A 17,145-nucleotide genomic window follows, 5' to 3' on the forward strand; every position below is an offset into this window, starting at 1 on the left:
ACATTTACACAGCACAGCTATGATAACCTACTGCATGATGTGGCTCGCACCCCTTGTAACAGGTTTCCTTGGACTAAATGTAGCTATACGCATTTTAGTCAATATTAAGTTAGACATGTATTCCTTTCATTACTTACTTGACTGAATAAAGGTCTATTTAATCCGTCGACTTGGAAGAGTATAACAAAAGACCCACACGAGAGTAAACAACAGTTCATTTAATAATTAATCTTTGTGGTCTAGGGGAGGGATTGGAAAGGTATAAAATGGTCATATTAAAATAATCGACCCAGTCTTTCCCCTCTCAATACGTCCACTGTGGATGTCCTTCGCAGCCTATGCCTTTTCAGTTCTTCAGCAGAAGTCCCACTCATCCATGTATATAACTTATTTGTTAGTCAGCGACACAAACTGTGTTTCCAAATCTTACTGTACAAGGCTCTACACAACATCATCCCAAATGGATAGAACACACAGTCAAATCTCCCTGTGAGCGCAATAAAGGCATTGATGAGATCCTTGAAGAGTCCAAAGGCTGCACTTCACCAGCATTTCGACCTTTAGTGTGAAGCAAGCCTTTTGCGTGATGTGCAGTATTACTACCTGGGGGAGAGAGCGAGTACTGGTGCATACCTGAAACAATGACAATAACATAACAGTGAATATATTTATTATTATAGAAGATAATGTTGAGAATAATAATTACAAAGGCATTTTGTCTAGACTACTATAATCTGGTCCTGATCGTATCGTCCAGAGGAGAGTGGGAAACGGAGGAAGCTCTAAAACGCTGTGCAAGTGAACACAGCGTTGCACAGTTAATTTCGCCATCCATCCTCCGGGAACTAAACAAGCCCAAAACAAACCGAAAAAAGGATGAATCTCATGTTCCATGACGCTGAGGCTTTGGGGTTCTTGGATTTTTGGGTAAAGCAAGAAACTGAGGTACAATAACTGACTCATGGATTGGTCTCATCAATATTCTGTCTTTTCACAACTACAAACATACACACAAACACAGCGTGCCACTTTGAACCTTTTCATGTTTCACTGTCCTCCCCAGCACCACGTTTTACGGATTATGAGACCTGAGTCACCCGACCCTATGAGAATCTGAATTCTTGACACATTTTCAGGTGCTCATGCCTCTGGATGCCACTGCTGATCAACGCGGAAAAAGGCTCGTTTAAAAGTCAACAAAAAGTGTCCCGCCAACAACGGCCCTGCAGTAGCCAACTGCCCACACAAAATAATAAAAAAAATAGTCAGATGCACACAATGTAGCACGGAAAGCCCTTTGAGCATTCATTTGAAATTTTTACTATCCATCTTAAAGTCTATGTTCTTCACTTTGTCCTTACTAGTAAGACAAGCAAATAGGATATTAAATTAAGCTATTTGGACATTTATTTGATGTCCCTTTTAAGGTCCATGTTCTAGTATAATCTTAGTACTCTCAATTAACAGGACACCTTCGGCATACTTGTAGGACAATTATATTAACAGTACAATTGAGCTCTTTTGTAGCACGTAGTTGTCAACAAGTGTAGTTTTGGATCGTTAACCACATCGAATAATATTTTATAATTCATCCTTATAATGAATTGCCTTACTTGTACGGACAAAAAGCATACTAGTACATGAATGCTAAGATGGCTATCCAGGATAAATGCTCAAACGGCTGTCCATAATGTAGTCTAAATTGCACTGGTAACACCTCGGTGAGTCTTGCATCTCTACCAGCAGCTAGGCTCCGCTCGCTGGGACTACTTTGTGGCGTGAGAGACTGCGTTAGCAAGCAGCACAGTGATCCTGACATTTCCCTTCATCTCCTTCAACCTGTACTATCTGGACTCTCCGTCTTTGTGGGCGCCGAACAGCGCCAGCTCCCCGGGGCCCATCAGTCTGGAACCGCGGGGCGGCGTGGACGCCCGGCTGGTAATGGACGGAATGAGAGGCGGCGGTGCCCCCATTGCCAGAGCTCCCACCAAACCCGCGGGCGTTTTCGCCAGGATGCCGTTGGGCACGTGGTGTGTGTTAAGTGGGCCCAGACGTGGGTACAGAGACGCGTGATGCTGGGAGGCGGCGGCGGCGGCGGCAGCAGCAGCGGCGGCGGCGGCCCCCGGAGGCAGGTGGTGGGACAAAAGGCCAGGGTGCATCTGCTCCAGGTGAGCAGCGGTAGCAGCATGAGAGGGGCTGGAGAGGTGGGAGCTGGGCGGGAGGTGGTGGTGGTGCATGCCGAAGAAGCGCGCTCTCTCAAAGTCTTCCCGTAGGATTTGTGCACGCTGCTCCTCATCCATTAGACCCCCACCCGGCGGTCCCAGCTGGTGAGGCCGGTCAAAGTGGTGGGCCATGAGGGCGATCTCCTGGCGGATTGCCTGGTTGGAGGCGGTGGATGTGGAAGGGTGGTGTGGCCCGGCAACGGCCGCCGCCCTCTCCGCCTCCAGGAGGCGCTGGTGCTGGAGGAGCCGCGCCAAGTGGGGATCAGAACGCAGGGCGAGGTGCGGGTCGGAACGAAGTGCCATAGCCTCCCTTCGATGTTGCTGATGCTGTTGGGCTGCAAACTCCCTCCAGGGATCCCACGTGAAGCTGTGTGGACCTTGCGGCGGTCCCTGTGGTGCCCCGTGGGTGAAACGTTCCCCACCCGGGCCCACTACCAAACCGGAACCTGCTGCGCTACCCAAATAGGCTTCGATAGCCCGGGAGCGATCCAGCAGGGAAAGATGGGAAGGCGGGTTGGGAGTGGGAGGCGGGAGGGGGACACCCGGAGTGGGAGTCAGTGAAAGAGAAGATGAGGGCGTACCGGAGCTGTGGTGGTGTGGGTGGCTGTTCGGGCGCTCGAAAGTGTTGTTGACTTGCGGGACAGGCAGGGAGATGGGGATGTGCTCTGGCTCCTCCTTGCGCTCCTCCTTCACTTTAACCGGCGGCAGGAGGAGGGAGGGCTTGGAGACAGGCGTTGTGGTCCGATCAGACTTCTTAGCCTGAGATAAAGAAGTGACGGAGCCAGAAGCCGCCGAGGATGTGGGGAGGCTGCCGTCTCTTTGGGAGTGTTCGCTGTGATGGACGTGTGCTGCCGGGCCTAGCGGGCGGGGGTAAAGGTCCAGTGGTGATTGGGCCGAGCGGATGGCGGGCGGCGGGGTGTTGAGCACAGAGGAAGAGGAAGACCGCGGCCTGTCCCTGTCTGCTACTAAAGTGGAAGAGCTGAGGGGAAGCCCCCGTGAAGACACAGTCGGCAGCGGCCTCTTGTCCCCGTCTCGGTCCCGCTCGCGTTCTCTGTCTCTGCTCAGGCTGCGAGTCAAGTCCTCAACAGGCCCGCCTGTACCGCCCAGGGAGCTGCTGTGGCCGTTGATGTGGGAGATGGGGGTGCTACTGCGGGACTTGAAGGAGGGCCCCACAGGAGACATCCTCACAGGTGGACGGCCATACAGCATGTTGTCTCTGCAAAACAGTTAATATGGAAAATCAAGGCCATCGGCTTTGGGTCAAGACAGGACATTTTCCCAAGGATTCCCTCATAATCCTAATGCCAATTCAAAACAACTATCCTCATAGCATTTAGTCGATGTTAAAATCGTGATATCCTACCTGTCCTTTTCATCTTTGATGTGCGGTATGTCTCTACGCTCGCCGTCCTTGGCGCGATCCCTCTCGTCTCGCTTGTCGCCTCCTCTGGCCCAGCTGGGGCCCGCCGGGAAGCCCGATGGCGTGCCGTGAAGGCGGTTCCACGGGTCGTGGTGATTGGAAGCATTGGACAAGCTCCCCACCACGTTGGCAGGTGAGTCCTTAGGACCGAACATGGAGCCTGCTGCAAACCAAAGTTTGTCTGTTAATTTTTTATTTTTCACTGTGTCCTTGCGATGTCGCCAATTTTTTTAAGCGATTTTTTTTTCTTTATGGGTTTTTACAGTGTCCCGGCAAGTCTGAGTTTGAAGGTTTATAATTACCGTAACATATATGCTAATTTATGTTAGCATATATTGTGCTGTTTTGCATTATACTGTATGTTAGCATTATGATAGCAGACTTTATTTTAATATATAGATTGAACGTTCTGGTGTTTAAATACACAATGTTCAGTTTTACATTCACTACAACGGAGTGACAACCAACTAGAAGCAAGCACACCTAGCCTCTTATTTGGAAAACTGCATGAGCTAGAAAGGGATAGAAGGTGCTAAGGAATCATTTAAAAAACATTTAAGTTATAGAATTTTTAAATGTGCGTGTGGGAGGGGTAAAACTATGTTTAAAAAATTATACGGTCCCTCTAAATAGAAGTTTCCCCTATTGCTGGTGGGTTTGGAGCATATCCCCCACAACTCATGACTGAGCTGATATAAAACAGCAACTATCTGACATAAGAATCACTTCTACAGTTTGCTTTGGTAGTCAAGATGAGGCCAGTGTGAGGTTTATTAAAGTCAAGCAGAAGCCAACACGATGAGACTGACCAAGCGTTGGGCTTCCGAGTCCTCCAAAGGCACCAGAACCGAGGGCTCCCAGCGGGGTAAAGGGTTGAGATCGGCCATATGGATCTAAAATATGCACGCATATGCATCAAGATTACTGTTTTTGAATTCCTCTCCACTGGCTTGCTATGCTGACGTTAAGCAGATTCCTTTTATTTAGACCGCAACGCAACCCCAATAGTTAGCCAGTGAATCTTTCAAACGTGTGCATCAAAACAACACCGTACAATTAAGACGCCACTCTTACCCAAATGTGCAGCTGGAGCAAGGAAAGACGAGTGCGGTGCTGATGGGGCGATGAAAGGCCCAGAGGACGGATTGACTGCACCTGCAGGAAGGTAACGTGAGTCTAAAAACAGAAACCATCATATTCAGTCCTCCAAACTATGACAGACTCCGCTGCAAAGCACATCTGATAGTGAATCATTTTTTAAAAATACTTCAATAAGTAAACATTTTGAACTCACACTTCACAAATTCAAACTACAACAGCAAAGATGAACGCAAAAAAAAAAAAAATAATAATCACGGTTTACAAACATTTTAAGATACGAACAGCCTACAGAGAGTTTCTCTACATAAAATCTAAAAGTGCTGGTCGGTGGGTTCACCTGTCGCAGAGAAGAGACTGGGAGGTCTGGTCAGGTCGTGACTTGGCGGCATGGGCCCTCCAATGGGCCCCATGGGGCCGAGTCCACCGGCTCCAGGAAGACGGGCCAGCAGCTCACTGCGGAAGTCCAACTTGTGAGGATCAGCCTGCATCAGCTGTGGGGGAAAAAAGATTACAGTGAAAAATCAAACCTCTGTAGTGGGGAGGGTGTAAAAGTGTTCTTACTATAGTGACGTACCTTTACTTTTTTCTGATGGCTCAGGATCATCCAGGCCACATATACATGCATAGCACACCATTTTCCAGGTTTCTGCACGCCACAAAAACAAGTTGTCTTTGTTAATCAATCTGGTCTTTAATTACATGATCATAGACATGTTTGCTTTTCTGACTGTCTACTCCAGTGGTGGGCAAACTTGAGTTCTCAAGGGCCACGTTTGATTTTTAAAACAGTAGGCCGTGTCAATCAAAGAGTGAATTTTAAAAATATATATTTATTAAGAAAATAATGCATTCCAATTCATTTTAATGTATAATTTTGAAATTTTACTTAACCAATTACTAAATAAAACAAATACAAAAGGCAAATTTATAAGTAAAATAGTTTAAAAATAAAATTAATTTTCATTATTTATAATTAATTTTATGATACGTCCATAAAACATTTAACAAGTCAAATTTTTCATTTTATTTAACTGTATTTTATTATACACAACAAATCAATCAATCAATTATAAATACTTTTAAAAATGACTAACACAATTTTGTTTTTTTACTTAACTCATTCACTCCCAGCCATTTTCACTGAAGCGATGGCCTTCGCTCCCGGCTGTTTTACTGGAATTTGACTGATTTTGCAAGGCCCACAGAATATTGTGTTATATAGCTATAAAGCCATGGAACCTACCAAAAGAAAGATTAGAGTCTCTTCTTTCACCAGGACAAAAAAGTATATTTCTATCTGTTTCCGTTTTGCAGCAATTAGCATTGGAATATAGCTAAAAGTTTAATCATTATTCACAAATCTGCTTAGAACTGTGGGTAAATCTGTTTGTTTTCAACATGGCCCTGGTTGATCTCTTCTACTCTGCTGCCACCTGCTGGCCGTTTTTGTAATAACTACCATTGAGAGGCTGCGTCAAAGCCTTCTGTATGCTCTAGCATAAAAAAAAACATTTAAAAAAACGTATAAATATGCATTTGGGACACTTAAAACATTTAAAATTGAAGATATTTATACGTTTTGGGGAGCAAATGAATTAATGGGGGGGGGTAGCTAAATTAAAAATATATATATTACAGGACTTTTTACAATTGTATGTGGTCCCTGAACCATACTTTGCTCACCCCTGGCTAATTCACCAGTACTCAATGCACGTTTTCCAAGTCATCCTCGAAATCTTTTTACTATTACAAGTGAGAGCGGACATAGTGGGGACAGGAGAAGTCAGAGCATGATGACATCTGAAATATCTAACTAATGTGCAAGGCCATTGAACGAGCATTAGCGAGCCAACATGTGTGAGGTTAGTGCGGTGTGAATGAAGCAGTGAGAAAGTACAGATAAGCTGAGCCAGTGAATTCAAAATCTGTTTGTGCTTACATTACTGATTTTCAACGATGTCCCAAATGGATCAGTTAGCTACGAGAGAGCACAGTTGTAAAAACCACTTTTAATCCACATCTCTCACTCTGCATAGGAGAAAGACTTTGATATTTGTTTTAGGTTGAAGTACAGACAACCCGACGGGCCACATATTGTGGTGCAATAGAAAATGTGATGTTGCTGTAGAAACGACAAGACTGACTTGACACCAAGGCGGTCCTTACCCGGTGATCTTTGGGCTGCAGATGGTGCGGCACGACCCCGAGGCGAGCGCTCAGATCCGGAGCGGTTCCCTGAGGGACAAGAGGCTGTCGCACAAAACAAAAACGTCAAGCGCCGCCGGAAAACCAGTGAATCAACAACTTCGCACATTTACACTTGCAATACAACTGATAGTCGAGCTGGGTGATTACATTGATTCCCTGGTTACGTTCCAGAGCATTCACAATCGGTGAAAATACACGATAAAGAACATATATTTTGTAACTCCAAAATAGTCTAGTCACTTTTCAGGAGAACCCCCAAAAGGGCATGTTTGTTCAACCATTTAACATTGCATCAGCAAAGAGATCAAGTCATTTTAAAAACTTTAGATAGGTCAATAAATTGTATAAAAAAATAAAAATGATGAAAGGTTTGTTTTGTTTTGTTTTTTGCAAATTCAAGTCAGAATATTATCGACTGTCATCGTTATTTATTATTTCTATTAAAGGGGAAGTCAAACTCAAACATTTCTTGTTCATCACAGTTGCTCAGGTCTCAGGAAGCAACCAATCACAGCTCAGCTTCAGAAAAACTGTGATTTTCAGTCAACAGCATGTGGCAAAATGGCTGTCTTCTGATATTGATAAAAACTGCTCGATAGTGGGGCTGCATAGAACATATTAATGTCAAGATTATTATTTTTTTTTGGGGGGGGTGGCTTCCCCTTTAAAGGAAGGGGAAACAAATTTGATTTCAAAGACACATCACCCAGCCCGAAGTGAAGCCAGTATCATGTGTCTAGACCAGGCCTCAACATGCATTCTGAGTGATCGGATGATTAAGCAATACGGAATTAGATTGGATCTTTACTTCCACACTCTTTCTAAAAGCTATCATGCCTTCAAGGGGACATCTCATCCCTTTGACCCCCACCAAAAATGTTCAACTGTGTCAAACTGTCATATGTGTTATCAACATGAGGCCATGACTAAGTCTCGCGTGTCCTCTTCTAAGCCGGAGGCGAACAATCAGCCGGATTCCTCATGATTTCATCACTTAGGACAGATTCACAGCAGGCATGAAAGACGTTAAAAAGTTTTTCTCACCTTTGGCTGGAATGCTCCTTGCAAGGAGCTGAAAGGCCCGGTGGGAGGAATCACAGGCTGGATATTGGGCACTGAGGGCGGCGGCGGGTATTGCGGGAAAAACTGTGACAGACACATATTCATGACCACTCAAAGATTCAAATCGAGCAGGGAAAAAGTACGAGCAGCCTTCCTAATTCCTGTCTTTCAATGTATATTTAATTACATTTAAATATCTGACAAAGACAACTCAAGTAAATATATAATTTCTGTTGTGTTGAAAAACCCAATTTATGTGCCTGCCCCCTCTATGAAAGAGTGAAGTATTTGGCCTCTGTACATAATAAGTTGCTGTGCCACCCTTGGCAACAATAGCTGAAATCAAATATTTGCAATATCTGGTGATGAGTCAGCATCGCTGTGGAGAAATTCTGACTGACTGTTTGCTGCATAATTGTTGTTATTCAGTCAGATTGTAGAGTTTGAGCATAAATTGTCGGTTCATTTTCAAACCACAGCATCTAAATTGGATTCTATTCTTTATTCAACATTTACTTCTATATTTACTTGGGTAGTCCATGTTAAAAATAGCTTGATGATTCAAAATATTTAGGTGTAATAAATAATAAGCACAAAAAAAAGGATAAGGGGTAAATCATTTTTTGTGTTATCACTGTTACTTACAGGATGCCGGTACAGCCCTTCCATTTTGCTGGGGTACTTATCAAACTGAAAAGGTAAAAATAGCAGAAGGGTTAAACAACACAAACATGGACTTCATTCCAAATTCCAGACAGACTGGAATTTGACATATGACAAGGATGCGCCTCACCAGGGGCGGAGCGGTGGCGGTGGGGTGCAGGAAGGGCGTGAAGTGTTGGTGCGTGTGCGTATGTTGGTGCTGGTGGTTGTGCTGATGGAACTGATAAGCCAGCGGCTGGACGCTTTGCTGGTTCTGGGACGTCCGGCCCGACGATCCCGGCGTGGAACTGGACGCCGACGCGCCGCCGGGATTCGAGCGACCCACGGCGGCGTTACTACCTTCGGCCCCCGGAGCGCTACGCCTGCCCTCGCGCTCTTGTGCGTTCAGGAAGTGAGAGTTTAAATTCTGCCGCAGCATTTCCTGGTCTGTGGTGAATCACGTTACAGTTTTAGAAACACAATTAAAATCACTTCCTGATTGTAAAGTTTTTTTTTACTGTACCTGCTGCTGATGAGTGAGAAGGGCCCTGTAGTAGAGGAGGAGGGGGAGGCAGGCCTGGTGAAGAAGTAAACAAGGCCCCCGAGTTGGCCCGAGATGGAGGTCGGAGGGGCCCCGAGGACCCTGCACCCCGGATGTAGGACATGGACACACTGGTGGAAGGAGTTGGAGGGCGCATGGAAGATGAAGACGACGCAACAGACGCAGGTTTGACTGGAGTGTTGCTCCTGGAGACCAAAACGACACTCACTTTTGACACTACTAACCAGAGGTGAAGGACTCAAGTCACATGACTTGACTTGGGTCCAACTTTAAGCTGCTCTTTGTAACAATTGAAATAGTTAAAACAGTTTTTAGACTGGATTCGGGTTTGGCTTTCCCACCCTCTGTCTGCGGGTGTGACGTCATGTGCACATTTTGTACGTGAAGAAGGGAGTGTGCAGTTTCATTTTTCGGCCACAGATGGCAGTAGCGATTCGAAATGACATTTTCTGCGAACAGCTTAAAGTCCCCATATTTTTTTTTATTAAACGTGACTTCACAAATCTTACCTGTATACATTTGAATATCTGCATTTATTGGTTAAATCAGTTTCATAGGTTTTATTGCATAGTGTTTCCTGTACTAATTCAATTACTTTTTGGGGAACATAATTAGCATAACCAATTACTTTTTACAGTGATCTATCCAATACTATAAGAGACACAGCAACTTCAACTCTAACTTCATCCATCACTATAAAACCCACACAGTTGTAAGCTATGTTAGTGTCATAGCTTAAAGCTGAGACGGCAATAGAATAATCAACAATACAGAGAATGGTTTGGGACTGTTAAAATGTAAGTGATTGTACAGATATTGACTGCAAAATGACCAACGTCTGAAAATATTCTGTGACTGATTTAAGACTTTATGACTGGCCCCAATGGCGACGTACACACGTGACCTACTCCCACCTCAAGTGAACATTGACAAGCAAAACAAACCTGTTGTAAAGGGTGTGAGACCGTCCCGGCAAGGTGAGAAAGGGCTTCGGTTTGGACAGTGGGGGACTGCCGTTGTGGTGGCGGCCGCCATTGCCGTTGACGGCGCCGGGCCTGGGAACCGGCAAAGCCACTGAGGCCGGGGAGCGGGAAGGCAGGCGCGAAAATGAGGCGGAAGAGGTAGAAGACGAAACGGCCTCTGGGAAATGCGATTCCAGGCTTTTCTCCTGACTGCGCTCCAGGCCAGACACTCTGGGCGTCACCATCAACCGCGGGACGCCACCCCGCGCCGGCATGCCCGGGCAGCTTTTGCTCACGGTTGAGGGCGGAGGCTCAACAACTTGAAGAAGAAGAAAAAAAGAAAAAGAAATCTAGCGTCAACCAGGCCTTCATTAATCTACTCCAGCATCCAATTCATATACTTTTTTTTAACAGCCATGATCAAATCTTGTACAATTAATTTAAAAAAGACAGGATATAAAGAGGAAAGCAATCAGGTTCAAATAAGGTGTTATTGTTCTTGAGCAGATTTATCAGGTATCTTGTATTTGTTTTTCTAACTTTTCATTTTTCTTCCCTACATTTTAAAAACAGATTTCTGTACTTTCTATTCCTGACTTTGTCAAAATGGGCTCTGTACTTTTGCAGTTGGTGCCACTTTTTTGGGACTCACACCAGCAAAGGCTCTGTTTGCCTGTGTGCTTCAAAAAAGAGCCCTGGAAGACCTGAAGAGATTTATTTCCAGACTTCAAGATGGAGCGTCTGTTTGTAAAAGATCACTGCGGTTGGCTACATCACACATGAAAGAAATATGTGTCTAATGATTATATCAGTCATCGAATACATTATTCAGTAAACCAGTTTGTCAACTGGTGAGAACCTTTTCATGGAAATATATCTCCTGTAGAAAAAAAAGAAAAAAGTCCCTCGCCGCATAACAGTCATCTCGTCAGATCTAAATTAAACCTCGCGCATCAGGTAATGGTTATACTGGTGTGGATTCCAGTCATGTGGGTGCAGCACATAATGATCCACCAACCTTTTCTGGTGCTGACTGTGAACACTGGATCCATGTCATGGTCCGAGGCCTTGAAAAACCAAAGAAGGAATTGCTTGATTACACAAAAATTATATAAATGAGGCGATCTCAAATTGACAAAAGACGCAACAGTAGGAAACAGAGCTTTGTGCCACACAATTATTGAATAAAATACAGTGGTACCTTGACTTGACTAGTAGAGTAGGCATGGGCCGGCAACAAGTTTCAAGATATAGTGTGGATTAAAAAAGTCACTGTTTCAAAACTATTTAAAATTTCCATCAGCAGTATGAGATCTTTTTTGTTGTTGTTGTTGTTGTTGTTTTTAGTAGTAGACAGTGCTGACAAAGTGTCACTACCAAGGCAGATAATTAGCTAACTAGCAAGTTTATTTCCACGCTGGTATTATTTCACAAAGCGGAGAACAACAGATTTCTCATTTTCTGAGAAATAAGTATTTTTATGTTGTAGCATACTTTGAATGACTTTACAAAAAAATATATATTTTCTGTTATGTTTCCGAATGTGCCTTTGGAGCACATTTGATAAGGGAAAAAAATAACTATTTAGCCAAAAATTTACATGAATACATTTAGGAGCTGTAATTGTAATTTACACAATCTGAAACCACAAAACTGTGGACAAAATCAGAGTCAAAGTCAGAATCTGATGCTGGTCCACTGTTTGTGAGAAGACAGGTGAGTCAGTATTGCACATACCTTGTCTCCAGCATCACTCTCTGTGTCACACTGAAACAAAGTGAGGTTAAACAAACAAACAAAAATGTTATTTGCAATACACAGATCAGATAATCGAACTGGTCCAAAAAAAAAATGATTCTACATTATGTCCAATGCTTAAACTTGACACTTACAATGTATCCAGTCTCCAAAGGGTGTCCCTAGGGTAGAAAAGACATTTTAGTGGTTGAAACGGTTTAAAATGACACTCATTGCTTTTGTAGACGAGGATTTAAGCAAAACATTCCATCTATGCACACCGTGAACTCAGCTGACAGGTCACCAGAGTCTAAAAGAATTGTCTCACCTCGATCTTCCTCCTCTTGTTCCGACTCTTGTTCCAACAGCTGCTGGAGTAGCTGTGCGGAACGCCTTCCTCCGGCTCAGACAGCGGCCCCCCGCCATTCTCCTCCGGACCCTTCTTGCCCTTGTTCCTTCTACCCAGCATGTCGTTGTGCTGGCTGGGCTTCATAGAGCAGTCCATCTGAGGGGAACAAGTTAATTTGGGTAAGCTCAAAGATGAGACAAAGAAGGCAAAGTAATGGCTGAATTAAGTGTAATGTTTCTGCACTGAACAATCATGAAAACAAAACCCTCACCATGAATAGTATTTTGTGATGCGGTGTGTGCGCATTCGGTCTCAACAAACATTCATGGTGAAAAATAACTTCAGCTATTAAACATTGGCCCGGTTGTCAATTTGTCATTTTTCCAATCACCACCACCACCGTAGACAAATTGCTACGCCCTAAATGTCCTTTCGAAAGGTGCTCTATTGTTGTCAAATAAACAAAACCAAAACTGGATGACATGACACAAGCACTATGCAGAAGTACTTTTCTTCATTTAAATTGATGTCTTTGATATGGATTTAGGTCTGCTCAGAATCAGCCCACTGACCAGTTGAACAGCAGCTGATGAATTCTCCAGAGCCGCTGTTTGTGCCCGTCTCCAGGGTAACGCTCTGATTGGCTGTAATTAGCATCAAGACTGACAGTAACCCTTTACCGCCCACCAATCTGTTCAAATCAATCAACTTTTCATGACTCTGCCTCTTATGTATTAGTCAATAATGTCCTCATGATTTCCAACTACTGATGATCACTAGACTAGTTCAATACACTCAAATTGGAAAATCTTTTATTTTTATTTTTTTTAATTAGAAACATTCAACATTAAAAAGCTCTTATTCAGACACACAAACTGGTATGGATCATTTCACAAGCATTTTTCTTGCAAAGCCATTTGGCAGCTTATCAACACCTCCCGGAATAAGCGCATGAATAATTGAGGCCTCTCCACAAGCCATCAGTGGCCTGCCTGAATGGATTGTAATTTCCAAGCAAGGAATGGTGTCAATAGTTGAGGAGTTCAAGAATAATGGGAAGAGATGGGAAGAGATAAACAACACCTCACTGTGACACGCACACATGAATACACTCCTAAAAAGTTGAGGATATTGAGCTTTCGAGCTAAATTTCAAGATGCCACATTTACAGGTGAGTTTAATTTGACCTTAACTTGTGATAACTCCAACTGTTCAATGTTTCAGTACTTTTTGCACAACTTGCAGTTCTCTGAAAGGCAGAATTCACAACAGATGTTTGATCTGTGAAAACTTCCAAGGACTTCAACTTCTATGCCTTTCTGTGACTATTCCAGTCTTTTTGTATCTCTGTTGCAACCTGCAGATGACACTCTGCGACAAGTCTAAACTCAATGACCACTTTCCTCTGAGAACATGTTTGAAGCCTTGGTACTGTTGACCCAATTGTCAGGTGTCGTCTTTTGTCTCATGATGTCAAAATAGCAACAGCATGATAGGGGACTGTTTAAACACCAATTGTAACTAAACCAGGAAATTTGGTACAGTTGTGGATTAAACATCTGTTATCAGTTTTGCTATTCAGCTCCCTGTAAGTGATAGAGAACTGCAAATTTGCACACACAAAAAGTTGAAATGTCAATGTAAATGTTTAGAGAGGTTCAAATTAAGTTAACTTGTGAGGTTGAGTTATACTATACTTTAGGGTCATCCTGAGGCCAATATTCTTAACTTTTAGTGAGTAGCCTAGTGCAATAATTTTCAACTAGTTAGGCTAAGAGATAATCAAGTATGTCACAGGGGGGAACATTTTTTTTTTTTACTTGGCAGAAAAATATGCTGAGAAATAAATCCTGTTTAACTCACTGGGAATGTGTTTTTCAACAGGCAATAACACAAAAACATTCTAAAAAATATATATATATATATATTGTTACAACTATTTCTCTGTAACCTATCATCCAATTTTCCAAATTCTGGGTGCGTAGCACTGGTGGTTAATTCCAACCAGACTGAACTATAATAACAGGCAGACCAAATAGTTTTTGGTTTGTTTGTTTGTTTTTTGTTTAAAAAAATAAGAAATAAAGTGTGCTTACTCTTACTCAATAAAGGTTGGGAAACACTGGTGAAGAGTAACATTTACCTCCAAAGCCTCCAAGCTAACGAAGCTGGCAATAGCGAAGCCATCAATGATGTCTTCCTCACACGACACCGACTCCCTCTTCCTCCGACGCGGGGGTCTGTGTCGGCCGAAACCGGGTCGGCCCTCTTTCTCCCCCGGACCGAGGACGCTGTTGGTCCCGCGATTCTCCCGATCGGAGCCCGACGACAGCGACGTGGCCCGCTCCTCGGCCAGGTTGACTCTCCTCCGCCGCCGCTCCCTGTCGCGCTGGGAACGGGAGCGACGGCTCTGCCTGGATGCAGTGCTTCGGCTCGGACCTTCCATGTCCTCCAAGCCTTTTGTCCAACTCCAATGACGCCAAAGGCACTTTAGTTCAAGTCCTGGTCCGGTGGAAGGTGGCACCTAACCGCAAAGAGATGACACCAGCCCCCCGGGCCCTCGCTCGGAGCCCCAGTTAAAATAACGTTAATAGAACCAGTGGATAGTACTATTGTCCTTCCTTTAACAATAGTCTATTGGCATCGAGGCCTTTCTTTCGCCGGAATTTGAGTGTCATTTCAATTATTTTCAACGAACCACGATGAAAGTGAAACACAATCACAAGGATCAAGACATCTTCTAAATGGCTAACATTAGCTCGCTAGCAAGGATGTTGGCAAAACAAGCGAATAAGCATGTAAACAAAAAACGACAACCCGGTGGATTGACGACAAAGCCAGCTAAACGATCTCACACGGGTTTAGTGTTGAGAATCAGGCCATCGCAAACTAACATTTCCGTCAACAATTTGCTGACAATTTATTTGAGTGCTAACACAAAAAAAATTACACGGTTAGCTAGTTAGGAAGGCCCAGAAACCAAATACTGAAAAGCTAACATACTGACTGGTGTGACATTGTATTGTTAGGTCAAAACCACATTACTCACTCGCGAATCTCAAATTAATTAGCAAATTGTGCAGCGATTAACGCTATGAACGCGACCACTTGCCAAGCACTTTAACTGGGGTTGACTTCGGCAAATTAGCATTTGCTAATTCAGACAGCACGAACGGGGCTAACTTCAATACATCACAATATATTCAGACAACAACCTAAGAATAAATACGTATTTTCGCGATAGCAGCGCTCAACCTAACATCCAGACGCGTGGCCGAATAATATTCCCTGGTCGATGTTTCTTTTTTTCAATTGTTGATATGTTTGACGGTCGATATATGGTTTGAGTTTGTATCCCATCAAAAGAAAGACGTAACGTTAGCAGCAGAGCTAGGTTAGCATTAGCCGATCCAGCTGTTAGCTAGCGGGGGTTTATCCCTTTTTTCTCTCCGAAGGAAACTGGAAGAATGCGAATCCACAATTGTCAATCACTTGTGTAATAATGCTATATTAGTCCTTCAAGCACAAAAATCATTTTGACCCCCTTCCATCACTTGGAACAAAAATTCAAGGCCCGTCATTGTAAGCCTCGGTGTCGATTTCCATAAACGAGGGTGTCGGCCAACCCCCGTCGGGCTGGGCAGCTCCTCCGTGCAGCCTTCACTGTTTAGATCCAATGTTTAGCACAAGTTCAACCGGCCGCCGGTGTCCCCTGCTCGTCATTCCATCTCCTGGCCAAATCCAGTGTGCAAAAAAACATGTGTGGGGGGACACGCCGCGTCCCCCGCTGCTTCCTTTTCACACGTTTCCTCGGAATTGTAAATGTATCGTGGACATCGGGGAGACGCAACCCTTGTCAGCCGTGCAGTGCATTGTGTGCGCAAGTCTTCTTCCTCCATACGACGGGTGCCTGATGCCGCTTGTGTTTGTTCACACTGCCACCGTGTGGGAGAAGACGCACAAATGGAGGCCAGACAAACATGTACAGTACTTGCTCGTGTAAATTATAGTTGTTTTGAGACAAAATGAAACTAGCTGTACTAAGTCAAGTTGGACTTTTTTTTCTTTTCTCTCTTCTTTTCCCCTCTTGACACTTCACTGGTTTCTCACTGTGACATGCGTGCACTCATGGCCAACAACGAGGCGCTCCAAGCAACAATGCCAGAGCAGAGACCCGGTTCACACGCTGGCTGTCAAGTCAAGGCTGATATATTTGTCCCCCTTATTTTCCCCTTCTGATGTTTTTGATTATTTTTTACCATGATTTGCATGCACTGACTGCCAACAACTTGGCACTCTAAAACAGCAATGACAAAGCAAAGACCCGGTCCAGCGGGTCCACACGCTGGCTGTCAAGTATGCTATCTTATAACCCCCACCCCACTAATTTTCTAGTCCTGGCCTACCATGCATGCACTCACAGTCGACAATGAGGCGCTCTAAATCAGCCATGCCAGTGCTCTATCCAAATGGATGATGCCTTTTCGGGGTGTCGGCATACCTACCAAGCCAACTGCAAGTCGCTGACTTGACGTGAGAACAAATGGTGCTTTAAATTAGTGTCTGCATGAATCTCTTATACAATACTGCCTCCCAGTGGCCAAGACGGGCACAGCAGAAGGAGCAGCATGCTGAATGGATTACATGCAAACTGTTTAATGTTTCATATTGTATGTCAATTTTATTACTCTATATTTTTATGAAGTACATATTATGTTTATCACTGTACTTTTAATGTAGCAGGTGTCGTAGTTCAACTTGTATACTGTAGCAACAAAAAGTAGTACCCTTTACACTATTATGACACACTAATGACAATTTCTCCCTTTACGTTTTGATTTTTTGCTGCCATATTTATATTTTTTAAGATTATGTAAATA

General features: G+C 43.9%; 1 protein-coding gene across 6 annotated transcripts; it reads right to left on the reverse strand.

The window, feature by feature from the left end:
• Positions 1-203: 203 nt before the first annotated feature.
• On the reverse strand, positions 204-16,137 carry fbrs (fibrosin). 6 transcript variants are annotated; one of them, XM_086064792.1, is made up of 18 exons: positions 14,409-16,137; positions 12,245-12,421; positions 12,072-12,098; positions 11,917-11,946; positions 11,198-11,246; positions 10,162-10,498; positions 9,179-9,402; positions 8,807-9,102; positions 8,659-8,703; positions 7,996-8,097; positions 6,910-6,993; positions 6,683-6,721; positions 5,318-5,389; positions 5,081-5,234; positions 4,717-4,797; positions 4,452-4,535; positions 3,586-3,805; positions 204-3,438 (listed from the first exon to the last, which is right to left on the reverse strand). In XM_086064792.1, exons 1-18 carry the CDS (start codon positions 14,709-14,711, stop codon positions 1,845-1,847), a joined length of 3,918 nt encoding a protein of 1,305 aa, XP_085920918.1. In that variant the 5' UTR covers positions 14,712-16,137; the 3' UTR covers positions 204-1,844. The 6 variants fall into 6 exon arrangements, with proteins under 6 accessions (XP_085920918.1, XP_085920917.1, XP_085920916.1 ...); XM_086064791.1 differs by having other exon boundaries at positions 3,586-3,802; positions 4,717-4,818; XM_086064790.1 differs by having other exon boundaries at positions 4,717-4,818.
• Positions 16,138-17,145: the final 1,008 nt, after the last annotated feature.

Source organism: Leptonotus elevatus, chromosome 20 (assembly GCF_054856555.1).
Source record: "Leptonotus elevatus isolate MCC_2025b chromosome 20, RoL_Lele_1.0, whole genome shotgun sequence".
Lineage (NCBI taxonomy): Eukaryota > Metazoa > Chordata > Actinopteri > Syngnathiformes > Syngnathidae > Leptonotus > Leptonotus elevatus.